This window comes from Sapajus apella, unplaced genomic scaffold (assembly GCF_009761245.1).
Source record: "Sapajus apella isolate SASKATOON/1434 unplaced genomic scaffold, GSC_monkey_1.0 scaffold10, whole genome shotgun sequence".
Taxonomy (NCBI): domain Eukaryota; kingdom Metazoa; phylum Chordata; class Mammalia; order Primates; family Cebidae; genus Sapajus; species Sapajus apella.
Window position 1 is genome coordinate 29,548,239 of NW_022436950.1, and position 25,092 is coordinate 29,573,330.

At 34.0% G+C, this 25,092-nt stretch overlaps 1 protein-coding gene across 13 annotated transcripts in view; it reads right to left on the minus strand.

Annotated features, from left to right (window-relative positions):
* Positions 1 to 25,092, minus strand: part of UNC80 (unc-80 homolog, NALCN channel complex subunit) — a 225,223-nt gene that overhangs the window by 133,714 nt on the left and 66,417 nt on the right. For 10 of the 13 annotated variants that reach the window (XM_032278347.1, XM_032278344.1, XM_032278351.1 and 7 more), the window contains exons 19-22: positions 22,762 to 22,976; positions 21,557 to 21,663; positions 20,129 to 20,225; positions 12,932 to 13,104 (exon numbers count right to left, since the gene is read on the minus strand). In XM_032278347.1, the coding sequence (XP_032134238.1) occupies positions 12,932 to 13,104; positions 20,129 to 20,225; positions 21,557 to 21,663; positions 22,762 to 22,976 (592 nt within the window). The remainder of the gene's footprint in view (positions 1 to 12,931; positions 13,105 to 20,128; positions 20,226 to 21,556; positions 21,664 to 22,761; positions 22,977 to 25,092) is intronic. The other 3 variants (XM_032278345.1, XM_032278349.1, XM_032278350.1) reach the window with 1 other exon arrangement.

Consider the following 25,092-nt stretch of genomic DNA (forward strand, 5'->3'; position numbering starts at 1 on the left):
TATATATGCACCCAATATAGGAACACCCAGATACATAAGACAAGTTCTTAATGACTTATAAAAAAACTTGGACTCCCGCACAATAATAGTGGGAGACTTTGACACCACATTGTTAATGTTCAACGGATCAATGAGATAGAAAATTAACAGGGACATCTATGATTTGAACTCAGACCTGAAACAAGTAAACTCAGTGAATATTTATATAATTCTTCACCCCAGGTCCACAGAACATACATTTTTCTCAGTTATCATATTACACCTATTTTGAAAGTGACCACATAATTGGAAGTAAATCACTCTTCAGCATTTGCATAGCATTTCACAGACTTAAATGAAATATTCATTGGCTGTTTCTTTGTTATTTTCTTCCCTTATTTCTTCCTGTCTCCACTGTTAAGCACAATTATCAGCATAAAAGAGGTTTTTAATACCTATTTTTAGATTGCATTCCAGCCTGGGTAATAGAGCAAGACTCCTGTTCTCTCTCCCCCTTTCTCTTTCTCTTTCTTTCTTAGAAAAAAAATAAAAAATAAAAAAATAAAATGAAAAGATCTATCTTATATTTTTTCAATTTACAGAAAGAAAGATTAAAGAAAATGTGAAGGACACAATATTGAAAAGGTAAGTTGAGAATTTTTATCATAAATATCATATGTCACTTACGTAATTCAAGTACCTAATGAACTTCAAATATAAAAAATACTAAGCGTTTTATTAAAACTGCAAAATATAAAAACAATAAAGGGAAGATATTCAAAGTGACTACAGTCAGAGAAGGGCAGATTACCTAAAAATTATTATTGTCAATTAAGCCATAAAAGTATGAGATAATGTCTTTGAAGTATAGAAAGACAATGTCAGCCTATAATTACAATTCTAGCAAAAGTATTTTCAAGTTGAGATCAAAATAAAGACATTTTCTTTCTTTATTTTTCTGTAGATAGCAACTGCTATAAATTCTTTTATTTAGTTAGTTCTTTTTCTTTTTTTAAATTGCATTTTAGGTTTTGGGGTACATGTGAAGAACATGCAAGATTGTTGCATAGGTACACACATGGCAGTGTGATTTGCTGCCTTCCTCCCCATCACCTATATCTGGCATTTCTCCCCATGCTATCTCTCCCCAACTCCCCACCCCTCACTGTCTCTCCCCTATTTCCCTCTGAAAGACCCCAGTGTGTGACGCTCCCCAGGTCTTTGCTATTGTAAGCTGTGCTGCAATGAACATTCGTGTGCATGTGTCCTTATAATAGAATGATTTATAATCCTTTGGATATATACCCACTAATGGGATTGCTGGGTCAAGACATTTTCAATTAAACTGTAGCTGAGAAAGCTACTGCCAATTGTCACTAGAGACACTTCTGAGATAATCTTAGAAGGAATTTCTAAGATACAAGGAGATATGGTGAACAAAGAATATGTTAAATTTTGGGAATAAATTTAAAACTCACTTTCTGAAAAATCAACACAAATAATGTCTAATTTATGAATATGAATGCAAAAACAAGATAGAACTAAATCTTGAACAGTTGTTTGCAGATGATATAATTTTATATGTGGAAAACTCCATCATCTCAGCCCCAAAACTCCTTAAACTGATAAGCTATTTCAGCAAGGTCTCAGAATAGAAAATCATTGTGCAAAAAATCACAAGCATTCCTTTACACCAACGGTAGACAAGCAGAGAGCCAAATCATGAGTGAGCTCCCATTCACAATTGCTACAAAGAGATTAAAATACCTAGGAATACAGCTAACAAGGTATGTGAAGGACCTCTTCAAGGAGAACTACAAACCACTGCTCAAGGAAATAAGAGAGGACACAAACAAACGTGAAAACATTCCATGCTCATGGATAGAAAGAATCGATGTCATGAAAATGGCCAGACTGCTCAAAGTAATTTATAGATTCAATGCTATTCCCATTAAATGAACATTGACATTCTTCGCGGAATTTGAAAAAAACTATTCTAAATTTTATATGGAATCAAAGAAGACCCAATGTAGCCGAGACAATCCTAAGCAAAAAGAACAAAGCTGGAGGCATCATGCTACCTGACTTTAAACTATACTACAATAACCAAAATAGCATGGTACTGGTACCAAAACAGACTTATAGACCAATGGAGCAGAACAGAGACCTCAAAAATAAGACCATATATCCACAACCATCTAATCTTTGACAACCCTGCCAAAAACAAGCAATATTCAGTAAATGGCACTGGAAAAACTGACTAGCCATAGACAGAAAACTAAAACTGGACCCCTTCATTATACCTTATATAATAATTAATTCAAGATGGATTGAAGACTTAAATGTAAAACACAAAACCATAAAAACCCTAGAAGAAAACCTAGGCAATACCATTCTGGACACTGGCATAGGCAAAGACTTCATGACAAAGACACCAAAAGCAATGGCAACAAAAGCCAGAATTGACAAATGGGATCTAATTAAACCAAAAAGCTTCTGCACACCAAAAGGAACTATCATCAGAGTGAACAAGCCACCTATAGAATGGGAGAAAATTTTTGCAATCTACCCATCTGACAAAGGTCTAATATCCAGAATTGACAAAGAACATAGACAAATTTACAGGAAAAAAACAACCCCATCCAAATGAGCAAAGGATATGAACAGACACTTCTCAAAAGAAGACATTTATGTGCTAACATACATGAAAAAAAAAAAAGCTCAACATACTGATCATCAGAGAAATGCAAATCAAAACCACAGTGAGATACCATCTCATGCTAGTCAGAATGGAGATTATTAAAAGTCAGAAAATAATAGATGCTGGTGAGGCTCTAGAGAAATAAGAATGCTTTTACACTGTTTATGGGAATGTAAATTAGTTCAACCTTTGTGGAAGACAATATGGTGATTCCTCAAGGATCTAGAACCAGAAATATCATTTGACCCAGCAATCCCACTGCTGAGTATATACCAAAAGGAATATAAATCATTCTACTATAAAGATGCATTCACACGTATGTTTATTGCAGGACTATTTACAATAGCAAAGACATAGAACCAACCCAAATGCCCACCAATAATAGATTGGATAAAGAAAATGTGATACATACACACCATGGAATAGTATGCAGCCATAAAAATAATGAGATCATGTCCTTTGCAGGGACATGGATGAAGCTGGAAGCCATCGTCCTCAGCAAACTAACACAGGAACAGAACACTGCATGTTCTCACTCATAAGTGAAAGTTGAACAATGAGAATACATGGACACAGAGAGGTAAACAGCACACACCAGGTCCTGTTAGGAGATAGGGGAAGAAACTTGGAGGACGAACCTATAGGTGCAGCAAACCACCAGGGCACACATATACCTATGTAACAAACCTGCATGTTCTACACGTGTATCCCATTTTTTTAAGAAAAAAATTTTTTAAATTCATTGATTTTAGACTTGGTTAAATAAATATGTGATTTCTATAAACATAAAAGGAATATAATAATCTACAAACTAGTAAAGGAAAATAGCTTTTAAAATGTGAAACTATACCAAAGCAAGATAAATAAACCCTAACAGAATCTAAAAGAAGGCATGAAATTGAAACACACACACTGAAATAATAAAAATCATAATAAATAAAAATGACAGAAGTGAATCTAAATATATCAGTAATCACAATTTGCACAAATAGACTAAATTTGCTAGAAAAAAATTGTTTAATTGGTGAAAAAATTTAAGTATAAACTTTTTTCTTTGCTTTTTTTCTTTTTGGAAACAGAGTTTCACTCTGTTGCCCAGACTGGAGTGTAGTTGCGTGATCTCAAGCTCACTGCAACCTCCTTTTCCTGGGTTCAAGTTATTCTTGTGCCTCTGCCTCCCAAGAAGCTGGGATTATAGGCATGTTTCACCACGTGTGGCTAATTTTTGTATTTTTAGTAGAGACAGGGTTTTACCATGTTGGCCAGGCTGGTTTTGAACCCCTTACCTCAAGTCATCTGCCCCTTTGCTTTCTAAAGTGCTGTGATTACAGGTGTGAGCCACCATGCCCAGCCCAAATACATGCTTTTAATATGACACACACCTAAGTAACAAACAGAAAAGTTGAAAGTAAAGGATTGGCAAAAAGACATGTCTGGCCAATACTAACCTAATGAAATTGCTGTAGCTATATTAGTATTGTAGAAAAGCATATCTTCAGGTAGAGAATATTACTAAAAATCAACCTGCCACTTGATGGTAATAAGAAGTTCAAATCATTAGAAATTTGTAATATATCTAAACCTGTTTGCTTCCATAGAAATAAAACAAAAAATGTCATTGCTGTAGAGATAAATAAACATATTTGCCATCATTGTGAGGGATTTCAACACAACTAACAGTAATTGGTAGATCAAACAGTGAGAAAACAAGGATGTAGATTAAAATAACTCAGTCAGCAAATTTGATCGTATGTATCTCAATCACTGTTTTCTACAACTGGAGAATATAAATTCTTTTTGACAACATATGAAACATTTATAAAAGCTGATAATATTCTAGGCCATAAAGGAAGTCCAAATTAATTCTAAAAAATCAGTAACTTAGAGTCAGTAACAAAAATTCATTTCTAACAAAACCCTGGATTTCATCAATTGAAACACACACATCTAAATACCTACGAGTCAAAAGGAAAATAATTAAAGAAATTAGAAAGTACTTAAAAGTAAGTTAAAACAAAAATACTGCTTATCAAAATTTATGGTATGCAGTTTTAAGGAAAATTAATAGCTAAGTTCTTAGTTTGGAACAGAGAAAAGAATATCAATGAACTAAGTAATCAACTTCACGAAATAATGCAATTAGCCAAAAGCATGAGAGAAAATAAGAGCAGGCATTAATAAATTAGAGAAGAAACATGTAATAGAAAGATTTAAAAAGAGTAATGAAATTGATAAATGACTGGCATGCCTAGTTAAAAAATTGGAAACAATTTTAGAAATAAAAATATATAAAATAACTACAGATACTGCAAATATTAGAACTAATAAGAATGTATTTTAACCAATTTTATACCAACAAACCTTAAAATATAGGTTAAATTGATAAATTACTGAAAAAAATTAAACTGTCTCAGGAAGAAATAGAACTTTTGAATAATCAATTCAGATCTGAATTTCTATTTGAATTTTAATTATCTCTAAATATATCTGTGGACTCAATGCAATTCCAAGAATAAATCAAAGGATTTTTCATGGACTCTGATAAGGTAATTATAAAATTCATGTAGAATAACAAAGAGCCACGACTAGCCTAAGTGATGTTTAAAGTTCTAACTATTAACACAGAGTAGGATGACTCAGGATACACAGAAAATGGAATAAAACAAAACCCAGGCTGGGCGTGGTGGCTGACTCCTGTAATCCACTTTGGGAGGTCAAGTCGGGTGGATCACCTAAGGTCAGGAGTTCGAGACCAGCCTGACCAATATGGTGAAACCCCATCTCTACTAAAAATACAAAAATTAGCTGGGCATGATGGCGGGCGCCTGTGGGCCCAGCTACTCAGGAGGCTGAGACAGGAGAATTACTTGAACCTGGGAGGCGGAGGTTGCAGTGAGCTGAGATTACACCACTGCACTCCAGCCTAGGCAACAGAGAAACACTCCACCACAAACAAACAAACAAACAAATCGGAACCCAGAATGACATTATGCCTGTAAGGACATCTGATATTTGATTAAGATGGCAATGCACATTTGAGAAGAATGCATTAACTAGTCAGTGTATTGTGCTAGGTTAATTATTTTCCCATGGGAATAAATGAAAATAAAGGAAATAAATTTCTACCTTATGCTATTCACATAGAACATTTTAAAGACTTAAGTATGAAAGTTAATATTTAAAACTTTTAGAGAAAAATATAAGAATGACTTTGCTACCTTGGAATTTCAAAACAGAAGTGCTAGCCATGAGGGAAAATTTTTATGAATTAAATTCTATTAAATTGAAATTTCTCTTCATTAAAATATATGAAAAATTTGAAGAAGAAAACAAGCTGCACACAGGGAGATGATGCAAGGTAAAGAACAGAAAAAAGATTAATATTGACATTACCTATAATCTTTTAAAAGCTAGCAATAAAAGATAAATAATCTTCCAGTAAGAGAATGAACAAAAGACACAAATGAAATCTTTTACCAAAGCGGAAAAAGAAATGGTAAATAAACTGATAAAAAGACTTCTCAAGCTTTAGGCTGAAATACAGATTAAAAGTTATTACTTTAAAGCACCACATTGTTAAAAATAACAATATTGGACAATACAGTGTTGGCAAGAATAAAGGGAAGCAGGAGTTTTCATTACACGTTGGCACTTATTTGGAATTTTTTGCAACTACTCTCAAATATATTTTGGTATCATACAGCAAAATTGTGACTCAATAATTTTACTTGTAGGTGCATTTAGGAAACTATACATAAATTGAAGCCCATACACAAAAATATTTATAAAAGCATTGCTCAAATTAGCCAGAATTTTGAAAAAAATTAAAATGTCCATCTAACATATAATGGATATATACATTGTGTTATGTTCAAACATATGAATACCATTCATGAGGAAACATTAATATATTAACACTAAATGCATCACCAAGGAGGAACTCAAACATAAGGCTAAACGAATTAGAAAAAGGATAGCATGACTTCCTATAAATTAATTTCAAAATCAGGCAAAACAAACCAAAACAAAACAAAGTAATATATTCTCTAAAGACACACACCAAGGTGGTAAAATAGAGAAAGCACAAGAAGGATTAATTAAAGTTCAGAAGAGCCATGTCTTCTCAGAGGTAAGGGTATGTGATTAGGTAAAGGAACACAAACTGGAAATGTTTTATTTCTGTCATGGATATGTCACTTCTAAATTTTTTTCTTTAGATTCTATATATTTATAATATCTATTCATTTTGTTTCATTTTATTTTATAAGTTCTGGGGTACATGCCCAGGATGTGCAGGTGTGTTAGATAGGTAAACTTGTACCATGGTGGTTTGCTGCACCTATCAACTCATCATCTAGGTATTAAGTCCAGGATGCATTAGCTATTTGTCCTGATGCTCTCCCTTCCCCTGCCCCTCAACCCTGCCTACAGGCCCCAGTGAGTGTTTTTCCCCTCCCAGTGTCCATGTGTTCTCATTGTTCAGCTCCCACTTATAAGTGAGAACATGTGGTGTTTGGTTTTCTGTTCCTGCATTAGTTTGCTGAGGATAATGGCTTCCAGCCCCATTCAAATCCCTGCAAAGGACATGATCTCATTCCTTTTTATGGCTGCATAATATTCTATGTTGCATATGTACCCCATTTTCTTTATCCATTCCATTATTGATGGCCATTTGGGTTGATTCCATGTATTTGGTATTGTAAATATTGTTGCAATAAACATATGTGTGCATGTGCCTTTATAGGAGAATGATTTATATTCCTTAGGGTATATACCCCATAATGGGATTGCTGGGTCAAATGGTATTTCTGGTTCTAGGTCTCTAAGGAATCACCACACTGTCTTCCGCAGTGGTTGAACTAATTTGCATTCCCAGCATCAGTGTAAAAGCATTCCTGTTTCTCTAGAGCTTTGCCAGCATCTGTCATTTCTTGACTTTTAAAAATCACTATTCTGACTGGTGTGACATGGTATCTCACTCTGGTTTTGATTTGTATTTCTCTGATGATCAGTGATGTTGAGCTTTTTTTCATCTGTTTGTTGGCTGCATAAATGTCTTTTTTTGAGAAGGGTCCATTCATGTCCTTTGCACACTTTTTGATGGGGTTGTTTATTTTCTTGTAAATTTGTTTAAGCTCTTTGTAGATTCTGGATATTAGACTTTTGTCATATGAATAGCAAGATTGCAAAAATTTTCTCCCATTTGGTATGTTGTCTGTTTATTCTGATGATAGTTTCTTTTGATGTATATTCATTTTTAAAATCTGCATTCTCATGTCCATCACAGCACCATTTGCAGTAGCCAAGACATAAATTCAACTCAAGTATCCATAAACAGGTGAATGAATAAAGAAAATGCGGCACATACACAACAATGAAATACTATTCAGGCATTTTTATGCTACATTTCATAGTTAGAATCTTTTAAAAAATTCATTACCACTAGATTAAAAGGATAATTTGGATAGTTTTGTTTTGTTATTACTATATTATTTCTAATTTTCTTATGATTCGAAAGAGAATCATATGGTATTTCCTCTTTCATGCATTCCTGTCTCCTTGAAAGGACTTAATTTGCACTAATCATTAAATATCCTGTGATGTTAAGCCCCAATATGATGAATTATATTTAAGGCAATAAGCCTGGAAATAAGTGTGAATTAAACCTATGGTAACTGAAGGTCTTTTCCTAGGAGAGTCCCAGTTTATGTCTCTTTTCCTCACATAATTATCGAGAAATCTTTCACTCTTCAAAGTGTTTTAGTTTGAAAAACGATTATATTTCACTACTTCTAAAGCTATCCATTTATGAGGCTAAATAATTTAACACGAATTGGTTTCCTCCATCCACAGACTAGGAAGAATTCTATGATCCCATGGATGGTCTTATATTTGTGGAATTGTTCCTAAAGCAAACTACTGGAATTATTATTATTAGTGTTATTCATGCTAATAAATTACCAGTAAATTAGAAATCACTGTTTGTGCATGTTACAAATTCAACTGGATAAATAAGGATAGACTATTTTACTTGAAAAATATAGGAAACAAAAATACTTTTTGCTTGGACTGTTTAATTTTTCTTTTTATTTTCTTTTTAGTTTTGTACTTGTAGATTACATAAACCTAGAGATGAAATGAATCCTTTCTAAAACATATGTTTTAAAAAGTGCCTTACAGTTGCATCTGATAAATTAACCCTAAAGAAAAAGATTGTGAAGTAAAGCTGTGCTGGACTTAAAATTGAATCAATTATCCCTGCATTTAGTGGTCACAACAATAATAAAAGTAGGATTGCTTAAAACCAACAAAAAAACAGGTTGGCAAAACTTTGAACATTGACATTTCTAGTATTTCTTTCATCTAACAATACCCTTTAATTCTGAAGAAAATTTTAATCTTAAAAACATCACATTTAAAGTATACTATTTAGGACATAAAATAATGAAACTATTCTATTATAAAAATTATGTCAAAATGCAAAAATTATATTTAAGCTGCACTTAAAAATAAATGTAACAAAGCAAAACAATAAAAGAAAGGTGGGAGAAAATGTAGGATTGAGATATGGTGATGAATAGAACACACTTATTTTCCCCTCTCCCTTCAAATTCTATTTGATGAAATGGCAGAATCGATGTCTCTATCTCTATATATCTATATCTATCTATATCTGTATCTGTGTCTATATCTAGATCCACATCTGTATCTCATTTGCATATCTACTTATCATATCTACATCTATGTTTATTTCTTTTTCATATCAATTTGCATTATATACATATATCTAAATAAAACCATAATACGTTGAAAAATACATAAAACATATTTGAAAACTGAGCCATTCCTGAAAAACTGGAAGCAGGTGGACCAGATACTGGATGAAACCAAATACAAAGGAAACAAAAGCTAAAATATCTCTAACAATGTGGTGCTTTAAAGTAATAACTTTTCATCTGTATTTCAACCTAAAGCTTGAGAATTCTTTTCATCAGTTTATTTACCATTTCTGGTTCTCCTTTGGTAAAGTATTTCATTTGTGACTTTTTTTCATTCTCTCACATTTTTCTATTATGAAGTCATTAAGTATTCATACTATAAGGAACACTTTTAAAGATTCAAATGCTTTGTGACCATTAAAAGTCATTCACAATCTTTTTTATTATAGGAGGCCATGTGTATTTAAGCACATTTTTAGTATGCCAAAGAAATACCCATTCTGATTTATTTAAATCATATTTTTTACAGTGAAAGCATATGGTGTTGCTAAAAGAGTCCTGAATGGAATCAGAAGAGTCTGCTCTGATGCCAGTTTTTGCAACAACTAATTCATATGACCTTGAGAAAACTCACTTCAGCTCTCAGGGCTTTCGTTTTCTCATATGGAAAACACGCAAATGAAAAGACCACTTGATAGAGCCCTTAACATGGTATGATCCACGTTTATGCAGAGATTTCAGCTCTGGACCTCTGAAAGAATGTGAGGCCTAGAGCTTCTCAGTGAATGAAGGACAATCTGTCAAATCTTATCAGGTGCTTATTTTACTTTATAAATGGTCAAGTATAATGAAAATTACTTGACCTATTATTACTGTTATTATCCTCTACTATTATTCCATCATTTTCCAATTTCTACAGTGAGCTTGGCCTGTATTTTTCACTCAGTTTTTCAACAAGATAACTTGTTGCAATTGTCCTTAATTTCATTAGCCAGTTACCTGAAAATTCTGGCACCTTGGTTGTCTAAAAATTTTCCAAAAGTATCTGTGACTTAAGGATTGAGCCAAAGACGGATATGATAGTATATTTGGAGCACTTCAGCTTCAACTGTCTGTAAAGTGGCAAATGGTAATGTGTATTGAACAATTGTTCAACCAGCTCTGTCACCTTTACTTTCCTAACCACACTTAAGCTATTGGGTATAAAATGTAGAATTTATTATTATTGCATATTTTAAAGTAAGTTCCTAAAGTTGTCTTACATAATATTTTAATAAGAGAATACAAAATAGAAAGGCCTGGATGACAGACCCAGATTCCAAACTGGCTCCATCCTTCACTGACTTTGTAGCCCTGCCTATTAGTCGATCTTTCTGAGCTTCAGTTTTTCCCTTTGGCAACAGGGTGGGTATACAATAAATACCAGTCATTCATTAATCAACCTTAGAATGCTGTACATTAAGACATCTGGAGAAAAGATCGCTATATAAACACAATCTTCATTGGAAAAAGAGAAAAATAGGTGTAGCCCTCCAGTTGAGTTTTGTTGTATTATCATTATCAGTTAGCACCATGTCTGGCACATAGGAAGCCCTCAAAAGACATCTGCTGAGTTAATTAATTATTATATGGTGAGTATCTTATAAGTCACATTGACTTTGGACTTTTTAATACCACCACTCTTGCCATTTGATGCATTTGATATGTAGAGAGCTGCTACTCTCCCTCTCTGACTATATACAGTCCAAAATTACTTACTACTCAGGGAGGAGCTGAGGAGTGCTTCACTCATCATCACTGCTCTCATTATCACCCTGTTAGTCCAAGACTTCCCTCTGTTCCCTAATCAAATCCTGCTGCTTATACCAGTACTGACATTGCATGTGGTGTTTGATGTTTTCTACTCTTATCAGCACTTTCAAATCATTACCAACCTGAGAGCTATAAAGTAGGAATCTATAGATATTTTAATAGGCATTTCTTTTACTTTTTTTAACTTGTAAATTACCAACAGAGTATTTCTTAAGTTCAAGCAAGCTGAGGTGTAGTTTATTGACTATTAGTATTTTTGGTGACTGACTGTTCATACACTTTTCCATTGTTTAAACGTTTGATTGTCATTTTCTAATGAATTTGCTGCACCTATTTATTTTAATCTGCTCCTTTGGGAGCAGAGCAAGATGTGATTAAGACAAACCATGCATGACTCAAAACAGTGGCAGCCTAGTTTCCAGTCTCCCACCTAGAAAACACAGGATTGGCTCTTTGCTTTGTCAAGCTTTCCTGCTTTAGACAGATTATCTTACTGTACTTTGATTGTTTAATTGCCTCCAGCCCCTACCCTCCTGGAGATCTACAATTATTTACATTTTACAGCCACCATAGCACATATCAATACACATTGAACATGCTGCAAATTTTTTAAAATACTCAATAATGAGATACTCATTATTTTTTAAGATACTCAATAATGAGACATCTTATATAATGGAAAGTCATCAATTTGGGTGATTATAAATGGTATTACTATTTCAGCTCTAAGTGAAGCCACATACCTTGCTGGTCACTAAATATCCTGAGAGCAAAAGCTGCAAATGTCACAGAGAAATTTCATGAATTCTATTATAAGGTTTGGATTATTTTCCAAGGTAAAATATGAGTGACCACTGGTTACTTATTTGTGTGTCATAAAACCTGAAAAAAGGATCATTTATTGGCACACTTAAAGTTTTAGTTTTTTGTTTTACTAAAAACCTATTTCGGTTTGCCTTTTTTAAAAGTAAAAATAAAACACTTTTATTTCTTGATGTTTACTTGGTATTTTGTACCCAGTGTTTATGCAGCATATGAAGAGTTTATAAATAAAAGAAATTGAGAGGCTGAGTTCAAAAGTCACATGTGGGCCTAATTTACCTGATAAAAACACTTTCTGACCAAGATCCACTTCATATTCTTAATCCCTTACATGTTTATAATACCATTAATGTTCAAAGTGCTTTTGTGCAATTCATTTCAATTGATCCTTGCTTCATATTTTTCATCCAATTGATAGATGATGAAATCAAGACTTGGTTAGTTTAAAAGGCTAATACATGGCAGACATAAGACTAATAATGTAATAATAATAGCCCACTTTATTGTGTAGTTCCTATATTTCAGGCACTGTGATGAGGGCTTTATATCTAACATCTCATTTAGTTTCACACTAGCCCTAGGAGGTAGCTATATTATTACTATTGCTCTTACACTCATTTTACAGAGGTTGAGGTAGTAAATGTCAGAGTGATTTTAACTCAGTCAGTCTGACTCCAGAGCCCTTACATATTTCTACAGTCTATTTCTCAGGGCATATTAATTAAGATTTTTCTCCCTTTCTTTTCTCTCACCTCACCATCTTTCTTCCCCCTTTTATCACGAATTCTGAAAAAACAAAAAACCACAGGCAGATTACAATTGGGGAGTCATGCTTACCTCTGTTAACAGTATTACTTGGGATGGGGGGCAGGGTGGGAAAATTATTTCACCAACTTACTAGATCCAAGGCAGCTGCTAGGATGGAGGCATCAGGAATTGTCCCAGGCTCACAGCAGTTTAACAGAAATTGGAAGCGTTTCATGCCTTGTCGGATTGCGCCAAGATTCACCACGTTTTTGCTTTTTCCACCATCTTGGTTGGGAGAGAGATGATCATCGAAACTGTGGCAACCTGTAGAGGTGGTGCCGTGGTAGAGGAACGAAAGAAAGAGAGTGTAATGGATCATAGGTTTAAAAAAAATTTCAATGATACCACAGTGTGTTTTCTATAGTGTTATTCAGAAAACTTTCTCCTTCATTCCACTTCCTTGCTCTCCACCCTAATGTTTGATTTAAACATATCCTGACTTTTGGGGATCTGGTGACACATGACATATGAAAATGTAAGATTTTACCTAAATATTTAAATATAGTGTTTGATCATTTTACTTGCAGGTCTTCTCTTGAATACTAGTAAGAGCTTTTGGCGTATTTAAAATTATTCTTCCTATAATTAACAACTTCATTTTTATGGAAGTTGCAATCACTGTGCAATTTCAGACCTGTTACAACAAAGTGATACAACATTGGTACAGCATTGTGTATATTGTGGACAGCATGCTGTACAAATTGATACAGCACTGTGGTGAAAGCAAAAACCTTTTCTCAGTTACAATGCAAAGAATCACTGGCTATTGGAGTTCCAGAGCTAGGGTTACCACTCTAACAATCTGCATTCATAGTAGATAAAAGGAAGTGTTTACAGTTATGGGCCTGAGTTTACCATGGCAGTGTACCACACACAAGGATGTCATTCAACATATCCACTAATGGAAAAATGTGGGCACCTACTCTATTAGGAAACACATCCTTTGGAAGCAGTTTAATCCTGGGACACAGATTCATTTAGACTTTATTACCACCAGATAAAAAAATTACGGCAAGGCATAAAAATAATTATCAATTGTGGTCTACAACTTTCACAATGACTCAGAATCATATTGACATATGTGAGTATGAAACAACATGATCTCTGGGATTTGTTTTAAAATACATTTAAAAGAGCAAGAAATATAGATGAAGCAAATATGACAATTTCTAAATTACTTTTTGCAAGTGAGTGATGAATATTTGGGATCCATTGAACCATTCTCTTTACTTTTTGCTTATGTTCGAACATTTTCAGAAGCTTAAAAATGGTTCAGTAGATAATTAAAGTATCATTATTAAAATTTGCTATATTTTATTCTTTATGGATATGTTTCTTTTTCAGATACAAATATTCCATATTCAAAAATTCAAAATTCAATAACTTTAGTGCTTTTCTTTTCAGTTAGTATAGCATTTTTTAATAGTATGCAAAAGGAACTACCATGAGAAGAATTTGATGGTAGAAAAAATTCATAAGACAAAATCTCAAATGATACAAAGAAGGAAAGCTACAGATGAGGAACATACAATTCCAGGAGAGCCTTGTTTTCAGGCAGCTCTCTTTCAAAATGCTACTCTATTTCCTCACTGGACATTACCAAAGCTACTAGAACAAGTAATCCTGTTTTTTTTTTCTTTATAACTATACATTACTTTATTATTTATATATAGCTCTTTAATAGTTTATCAAGAATACTTATATGTATATCAAAGGATTCTCATCTTTTAAAAAGTATAAACAGTCCCTTAAACTTTGAATTGAAAAGAGATCCCAAATAAAAAGATTTTTCTTTTTTGTGAATCCATTTGTTTTATTATTTGTTACTGTAATTAAGATTTAAAATACATTAGGTAGTAACTGTCTAAAATTTGTAATAGAATTAATACATAAGACTAGATAGATGATAAATGAAGTTACTCCTATATATCAAATTTATTCAGAACAGTTGCCATCATTTTAGTTAAGGAAGCATTAAGAATATGTATTTCGCAATTTTCTTCAATATTTATTTGACAAGATGACTAATTTCAAAAGAATTGCATTCAATATTACTAAAGGAAGTGCCATTTTGAGTGAAAGAATTTCAGACATAATGCAGTTAAGGAACGTAAGTAAAATCATGAAGCAAGAAGTCATCAAAAACTCACTGACAGCATGAACCTATATTTTTTGTTTCACAGAATAATATGTATTTATTATGGAGGAGGAGATCAGCAGAATCCTATAAGCACAGGACATAAGAATCATGTTACAAATAAAAGCTAATTATAATGAAAAATTTCCACTGTATTTATAGCATTAATAGATAAGAATATATTTTTGATATATTTTTGGTACTGTTTTTGAGCACTTAGTATGTGCCAAGTACTGTATGAAATATTTTATAATTAATTTTATTTTTTGCAATAGCCCTGTAAGTTTTTTAAACTGATTTTTAAAAGGAATGTATTTTTGGTATGTATGGGCGTGTTGGCCGGGAGAGGGAAGTGGACAGAGACAGAGAGATAAAGAGAGGAGGAACAGGTGAAGGAGCAGGTTAAGTAGCCCCATCTGTTTATACCACGGACAGTTATAAAGGCAAGATTTAAATACAGACCTACTGACCACAAGCCTGCACTCTTACCACTGTCACAGTGAAATCTCTAAAATACTAAATGTTTATATGGAAGGAAGTCAAACTTCATACTCTGCTGAAGGTAGTGATTATGTTAGAGAAACTTAATGTAAGAAACAATTCCACATTGTACATATTATATTTCTTGGATTTTCTCCTGCAGCTTTAATGATAAACTGATGATAAAATGTATCCTGTCAGCATTCCATATTGTACTACTAAAAGAAATATCAAAAAGTAATTTGGCTACAAAATGCAATCTTTTTTTTTTAATCAATTTTTTATAGCAACACACTAGAATGTAAGGATGCCTCTTGGCCTCCTTAGCTATAATGATTACTTTTTCAGCCTCAGTATATTTTAGTTGCATATGTTTAATATTTATTTTTTATGTTAGATATATTGAGGTATAATTATAATTCTATTTACATAGAATACATTTTATAAGCTTTTAAATCCAAAAAGGGATGTATAAAAATATCCTACTTGTTTTTTAATATTAGTTTTAATTGGCAAGTCATTATCATATACATTTATGGGTGCAAAGTTTCAGACATACAAAATCTAGTTTTCCTTAAGCAGTATTTCCTACTGTGTTGATGGCACAACTGAGTACATAGAAGATATGCCATAAATGTGTTGATTAGTTGAAAAAATTGTTTTAATTAATCAAACACCTTCCCTCAAGTAGACGACATGATTTTTAAAATGAAATAGTTTCAGTGAATATGAAAACACAGAAGAAAAAGATGGCTGACTTCTGAATGCAATTTCGATTCTATTTCATGTTCACCAGATACAGTTTGCATTTGCTGAATAACTTTTAAATTTTAAAGAAATTTTATTGGCATTTCATCTCAACTCAGTGATGTTCAAGTATTGCATTTAAACTGAGGGTAAGAAGGTTTGATGTTTGTTCTCTTTAACAACTTTAAAGAAAGAAACAAAGATATTCAGTAATTAAGATAATTTAGATTAGAAAAAAAAAACACATCTATCACAGTTGAGTAAGAATCATTTATAAACATAGATTGCAAATGAAAGAAATAAATAGAGAGAAAAAAAGGAAAGAAGGAAAGAGAGGAAGGAAGGAAAGAAGGGAAAGTGCAAGAAAGAAAGCAAGAGGAAGAAAGAAAAGAGAGAAGAAAAGAAAAGGAAGGAAAGAAGGAAAAGAGCAGGCTCAAAAATAGAATGACGCTTGCACAATTAAGGGCAGTAGTTGCAAAATACAATGTGCTTAGATTAGCAGGTAATATTGTTTCGGTTCATTAAGAATAGCTGGAGATACTTATTTTCTGCAAGCAATTCCAAAGGAATCATCTCACAGAACACCTTTTATAATTTGTAACAAGCAAGAGAACATAGGCAAAGAATAGTGATGTATAAGTTGCATTATCTTCCCAGCCCAAAGCACATAAAATATACCAGATATCAATCTCAAATATTATGACTTTGTTTTCTAGACATACAAAAAGAAACTGTATTTCAGGTATTGTTGACACAAACTCATTGCAGAATCTGGCTCTATGAATATTCCATATGAGATCTTTTCAATATGTGAATGGAAGACAAATTATGAAGTAATGGCTAAAATCTGTAGGAATCATGGTAAGAAAAACACAAAGTCCAGAATGAACTAACGTTTGTGAGAAATGCTAATGATAACATGTCTGGAACATGAATAAGAAGGAATGTAAGGGAATTAAAAGGAGTGTAAACAACTCAATTATGCTTTTATCTTTTCCACTAAGGAGAAAAATCTACAAATAGGGAAGTATAGTGCCCTGATCAATTATGTCAGCTACAATGTAATGCCATAGACTGGGTGACTTAAAACAACAAATATTTGTTTCTCACAGTTCTGAAGTCTGGAAGTCTGAGATCAGGGTGTCCGCATGGTCAAGTTCTTGGTGATGGCTCTACTCCTGATTATGTCCTCACGTGGCTTTTCCTTGGTGTATGCATGCAGAGAGACCTCATGTCTCCTCCTTTTTAATAATGGCATTGAAATCCCATCACAAGTGCCACCCTTATGACCTTATCTAAACCTAATCACCTCCCAACGCCTCTACCTCTAAATACCATCACTTTGGGGATTACAGCTTCAAGACAAATTTCTAGAGGACACACACATTCAGTTCTCAGCATATAGAAAAGATTCACTTAAGAAGAAATATTCAGGTAGGCATGGTGACTCATGCTGACTCATGCCTATAATCCTAGCACTTTGGGAAGCCAGGTAGGAGGATCACTTGAGGCCAGGAGCTCAAGGCCAGCCTGGGCAACATAGCAAGACCCCCATCTCTACAAAAAAAATGTAAAATAAATTTAATGGGGCATGGTGGTGCATGTCTGTAGTCCTAGCTACTTGCAAGGCTGAGGTGGGAGGATCATTTGAGCCTGGGAGTTTGAGGCTGCAGTGAACTATAATTGTACCACTGTACTCTAGCATGGGTGACAGAGGAAGACCCTGTCTCAAAAAGAAAGAAAGAAGAAGAAAAAGAAAGAAGGGAAGAAAGGAAGGAAGGAAGGAAAAAAGGAAGAAGGAAGGAAAGATAGAGAAAGGAAGGAAGAAATTTTTAAAAAATAAGAAATAATCACAAAATGTGAGAATAACTGTACCACTGCATGCCAGCATGGGTGACAGAGGAAGACCCTGTCTCAAAAAGAAAGAAGAAAAAAGAAAGGAAGGAAGGAAGGAAGGAAGGAAGGAAGGAAGGAAGAAAGGAAGGAAGGAAGGAAGGAAGGAAGGGGAAGGAGGGAGGGAGGGAGGGAAAGAAAGAGAAAGAGAAAGGAAGGAATGAATTTTTAAAAAAGAAGAAATATTCACCAAATGTGAGAAACCCTGAATTTTTTTAGTTTAAGCCTCAGTTATACTTTAGTGCATAAAGGGAACTTAAAGATGTGATTGCAGCTTCAGTCAAATGATATCAAAATAGCATGACACATACCTGGAGAACACGCTTTAGTCCCACACTTCATTCTCAAAAAAACACAACAAAAATTTCTTTATAATACTAATGTCTGAACAAGAGACATATTGTCTCTAAAATATTGTGAGGAGTGGAAAGAGTGTAAAAGGACTGAAAGTGACAAATGCCCTGGTTGTTAGGAAGATTTCTTAAAACCACAGAGACTGATAAACTTGATGTTTGCCCTAACCAAATTCTATAAGAGATAATTAAATAGATAGGAACATTTTCAAAAGAGAAGTAATCATAGGAATCACTGTAACTTCATTATGCTGAACTAAGCCACGTTCTTCCTTTTGACAGAGTTGTAAGGATATCATAGGAATGTTTTGGTAAATTCTGATGATGTTTTTGTAGTGATATGGAAAAGTTCTCTGGTCACTAGAAAATTAAGTGTATGGTTCACTAAAAATCTGTGCCCACAAATTATTAATCAAAGTCAAGTAGAAGTATTCTTAGAGTTATATCTTTGCATTTGTCTGTTCAGTAATAATATGAACAACCTGGACAAGAACAGGGAAATGTGCATGTCTCTGCAGACAGATCTTTCCAGTACAAAGAAGAAAAGACAAAGTTCAGCTTAGTTTCAGTTCTCTTTTCACTCCATTCATTCATTCATTTGCTTATTTACTTATATTTTAATCCCAAATACTTCAAAACTATGGGTTCTGTCTTTTAATTTCCTTCCTGGGCAAGTGACTTAACTACCTCCAAAGTTAATGAAATAATAAATTTTAATCACTTTTGAAATGAAAAACAAACAATGGCTATATCAAAGTATACCATGATATTCATTCATGTGAAAAAAAGCTGGCAAAAATTAATCAATATAAACCAATTACGTGCTGTGAAAATGGAGAGTGTAATTTTAAATTGTGCTCATACACTTCCTGTAGTCCTCAAGCTTAATAGTTACACTATCCACTGTACTAATTAATTTTAAATATGGTATATTGCATTTTATCCTAAGTTCCACATTTTGTAAAAAAGCACATCATCTAAATAAAAATACATAATAACAAGGAATCAGAATGGTGGTGAATCTAGAGACACTCGCATGCAAGGAAAAGTGAAATGGAAGATGTTTAGTTAGCAGCGGTGAGATCAAAAGAGAGAACATGAAATGGATAACGTATGAAGTTTGCATGATGTGTGTGTGTGAGAGAGTGTATGTGATGTACATGTGTGTGCATCTTGGTACAGACATCATAACTAGGACAAATGAATCAAATTTATGGACGAGTATGTTTTCAGAATGTAAGGAAAATTTTTCTAATAATTAAGGCTGCCTTGCTCTGGAACAGGTTGCTTTGTAAAATTATAAACTCCCCTTCAGTGGAAGTGTACAGAGGGTGGCCAGCCACCTGTCAGGGATATAATGAGCAGAATTTGTAAGTAGTTAGGTGGGTGGATAAAAGGATTTCTGGAAGTTTTGTAAAGTTCTTAGATTTTATGACAGAACAGCAAAAGAGGCTGAATCTTACTCTGCAAACCCAGTGCCCATCAGAGAGTAAGGAACATAATAAGGCTTCCATAAATGTCTGTTGAATCAAATTGCAAACAGAGAAGCTATAGATAATGATAAAAGACATGTATGAGAAAGAAATGAATGAAAATAGACTGCGGACCACTTAATCTAATCAAGTTTTTGTTCGTGTGATGAAAGTTAAATAGAATTCTTAGTATGCATGACATTTACCAAGACGCTTGAAGAAATTCTCCTCTTCATCTCTTCCATTTTCCATTCCACTTCCTGGTCCACCTTCAGAAAGCTTCACAGCACTGGTGAATTTGACCTGGAAAAAAAAAAAAGCAAATTAGAGAGATAACAAGATTCAAACGTAAATCTTTGCAGTTAGATCAATCCTTGACTTGAAAATGAGGTGTTTACTTTGCTCTTTCGGCTTCCACATCTGGTTAGTTTAGTCATCAGTATAGCTCATTCCCATATGCCAAAAAGACATCACTGTAACTAAAAGGAGGAACCAGGTCCCAGATTAAAAGCTAAATAATCAGGTGCTATAAAAATAATTGAAATATTCTTAGAGTTTAAATCTGATAAACTCCAAACTGAAATTCATGAATAGCAAGACATAGTCATTGTTTACAAATACTATAATTGAGAGGCAGACCAAAGTGAAAAATAGCCAAGTAGAATACTTTAAATCTCTGTGAAATAATCAGTATATAATTCATTTATAGGGTGTACGATAATTAAAATGTATAATAACATGTTTCGCTTTCTAAGAATTAAAACATGTTCTTCATCTTGCTTTTAGGTCAACAGTACTAAAAATTTCCACACAGCAAGGGAGCTATGGGCCACACAAACTCAAATACTTGACTTATTATTTTTATTTTTATTTTTTAGCAAACAGAAGGTAGGGAAGGAATGATATATATATTTTCTAAATATCCTCTAGTCTTGAATATTATTTGTATAATTTCAAAATATCACTTTCAAAACAGACTAGATAAAAGAAAACTGTGTGATTCAAAAACAAAAGAATGTAAGCAAATAATTTGTTTACATATAAGGAAACATAACTCATATCATATGCTGAAAATTAGGATACAAATGACCAGGTCATGAAGCATCGACAGGGAAGGCTCTTGGAAGAAATCTTACGCTACTCTAATGCTTCACAGTATTATGAAGGGGCAGTGTTGTGAAAAAATTCATCTTGAGTTTCTTCTTTCCAATACAGATAATGGTTCAAATGGTGCCAAAAGTAGTGGGAAAAGGATGAATGATGTGTGTCTTAATATGTAAAAGGAATCATTTTTAAATTATTGGATCCTTGGATAGGAGTTTGGGATGTCAGTCATTTCATAGGTGCGTTAAAAGTTAAAAATACCTGGGAAATAATGTCTATATACCCCTCTATATCTGCATTATGATTTTATATATTTTTTTGGCCACACTTTTCCTTTTTCCTCTTCATGCTAGCCTACTACTTAAACATTTTAGTTTCCATTGATTATCTCAGTTTCCAAAGTTAGTTCATCTGGAGAGTTTCTTCAGCTTTTCCTTATTTGGCCCCTGCAGGTGTTTGGCATTTCTCAGCGTTCACATGTTTCTATAAGCGACCTCAACATTCCCTTACACAAGCTATGTCCTGTTTACCTTGGAGCTTTGCCTGATGAAAGAGAGTCGGTCCACAGAACTGATGTCCAGGAGGTCCTCCACACCATCTGCCAGGCCTGAGAGGGACGATCTTTTCAGCCAGTTCCCTATTTAATAGTTAAATCATTTAGATCAATGTAGCATTTTCTATCCAACGGATTAAACAGAAATGTCAACATAAGCCCAACAAGCAATTAAAGTTACATGGCTTGGCATAAATAGAAAAACGAATTGTTTTCAATGTACATGCTTTGAATCAAAATGTTCAGTGTTAGAACATAAAATTACATGAGCATGTGGGACAAGCATGAAAAATCTGGGTTGAGATGAAACCATCATCCATTCAGCTTCACATCTCCCATTAAAGCCTGTAAATTTTACCTTCTGAATAGTTCTCAAATGTGTTCACTTATCTCTGCCTACATGGTTACCACCCAGTTCAAGCTTCCATTTACTTATACCTAAACCTAAGAGTTAACTTTCCATCTGGTCTCCCTTATCTACTCATGCTCCCTCCAGTATGATTTCCATGCAGTGATGTTTTGGAAAAAGTTTACTTGCTTGAGTTACTCTCCTGTTCAACATCCCATCTTGGTTATCTAGGGATCTAGAATGAAGAGTCAACCTGACCTGGCCCCTATCATTCTACTATAGCCTTACAGCCACTCGTCCCCTTGTTTCAGTTCCTTTACTTCCCTCTAGCTTCCTAATATCTTTGCACGCAATGGCTACCTGGAGTGTTCTCCTTCCCTCTCCCAATTATCTTGCAGATCTTAGTGCCACTACCACTAGCAAGCTTTCCCTAATTTCTGCCTCCTCCCCCACATTCAGGTTAGTTCTCATTGTTGCATGCTTTCATAGCACTATGTATATTTCCTTCATAAAATTCATAGTTTGCAATTATACTTAGTTGCACAATTATTTGCTTTAATGACTGTGGTTCCTACTATACCGTAAGTTTAGCAAAATTGGGAGGCTGTGTGTATTTACTCACTAATTCTTGATGGCTAATGTAGTGATTGCACACATAAGAGGCAGGTAGTAAGGTATAGAAAAATACATGTGGAAAAAAATTTAATGAATGAATGAAGTCAGTCTAGGTCTTATGATTTGAATGTCTTCTTTTTCAGCCCTACTATGCATTACTGAGTTGATCTGAGGACATGGTTGGTAATAAGATAATCTATAAACAAATACAGACATACTTTTACCTATGGGGAGTTTAAGCTTCTTCCGGAGGGAAATTCTGCGTGATCGTGAGCGGGCGCGTCGGTCAGAGGTGGTCCCTGAGTGGGCAGTGGTGCATTCTGAAGTATCCTGCTCAGACTGGCTGCTGGTGTCACTTGCTGCACTCTGGGACTTGAACATCTTACGCCAGAAATCTTTCCTCCCCAGGTTGGCCCCTTGCATCTGCTCATCGCTGTAAGCAAGCAGAGGATAGGGTTAAACTTCTGACACTTGAGAAATTCTCCTAAATTTCTTTCAACTTCCTGCCAATGATATTTAGGCAAATCATGTAACATGATCTTTTGTGGGCTGAAATGTGGGAAGAGTGGGCATTGAAGTGGGAGGAAAGAGATCAAGGTTGATCTTCTGAGCTCTTCTTGAAAATAGTCATGTCTCAGCTATAATTTGAGGTGGTTGACTTTTCTCAACTTTAATAAAAAGAGCAAATATTATTGCAGGTGTTTATCTGCAGGTGTGAGTCATAATACCAGAAGCACTTACAATATCAGCAAATGTTTAACTTTTTATTAAAGATCCCTGAGGCATGCGCAGTGCTGTTCCTCATTCCCCACCCATCATCCTAGTGTAGTATCACACTGTACCCAGGAGATGCATTATCCTACAACCAATAAGTCAAAGAAATGACTCAGTAGGACAAATAGGAACACCTGCATGTGGATTTTTGACTAGGCTATTCCACAGGAGGAAAAAGACAAGTGGCCAATAATATGCAGATTTTAATCTCACCAGAAATTAAAAAAAAAAAAAATAGGCAGCTGAAGTAAGATCTTTATTTTTCCTCAATAAATTAGCAATGATTAAGGGAGTTCACGGGGGTTCCGGAGCAGTGGGGTAGGAGGGTGGGGAGCAATGGTTACTATCATACTCCCAATGGGGAGATAAAATGATTTCAACTCTTGAAGGTAACTTGGCAATGTGTTATCCAAAGCTTATACCATCACCCTTGACAGAGATATTCAATTTCTAGAAAGTAATCTCATTGACATCATGGGACAACACACTAAGATGTAGGTACAAGAAGGTCAAATACTCACTAAGTTATTATTGGTCAACTTTAAAAAAAAGGAAAAAGTCTAAATGTTCAACACCAGGGAAACAGTTGAATAGATGATGGGATCTCCATATGGTGACATACTCTGTCGTCATTATAATTTTATTTTAGAGGACTATTATATGAAAAATGTTCACTATATACTGCAAAGTGAAAAGGCAGCAATGAAATGGTTTAAAAAGAACATCACCATGTTAACTGGGGAAAAAAGTAAACATGTGATCACGTTCACATGTGGCCATGTGTCTGAGTGTGGTTTTGTGTGCACACATACTCAAAAACACCCCCAATATAATACACCAAAAATTTACAGATATTATCTCTAGTTGGTGGTATTTCTATTTTTAAACTGCTTTCCCTTTATGTTTTTCTGTATTTTCTACATTTCTCAGCTTGAGCAACATATATTACTGTAGTAATTTGGACAGGAAAAGGTATAGAAAATACTCTAGCAATATTTAATAAAACTTATTTATGGGGTTTTAGGTAATGATTTGCTTACAAGCTATCGAGCTGAGTCAACCCAAAATTTGACAGAACTGTGTAAAACAATTATTTTCTGCAGATATTTATATGGATATTCAAAATTTCTTAAAATCTCATCAGAGTACTAAATATTTAAAAATTCTTTTTTTAAAAATAGGGCATTCTGTTCATCAAATATAGTATGAATTTTAAATCTGTTTTCTAAAGTTTGATTTCTCAGTTACTTTTGATCAAATGACCACAGGGTATGAAGCATTTCTCACTTTGGCAAAGGCATGGCATAATGATAAGCGTACGACTATGTGGTTTGGCTGGAAAAACATTCAAGGAGGCTATAATTTCAGTTTCTTCAATAAAATGTTATATAGGCTTTGTCCAATGGTGTGTATCCATACTGAGTTTCAGAGAAATGAGTGAATAAAACTGCTTTAATATAACTCAAGGAATGTGACTATTATTTAAGAAGGAAGAAGACACAAGGCCAGAAGGAGAGGAAAGGAAAGAGAAAGAGAAGCTAGAGGAGGAACCAGTGTCATCTGAAGTAACAACTCATCTTTCTCCAGTGCTAAAGTAGGGGACATCTGACATGCTTACCTTCAGGGCCCATTAGGATCATGAAAAAGTTCCATGTTTGACATTTTATGACATCCTCTCAGTGGAAATATTTATGCAGAGGCATATTAAAACATGTATCTTTACATAAGAAGAATGAACAGATGTGCTAAATGCTAAGAAATTAGATAGTGTTTAC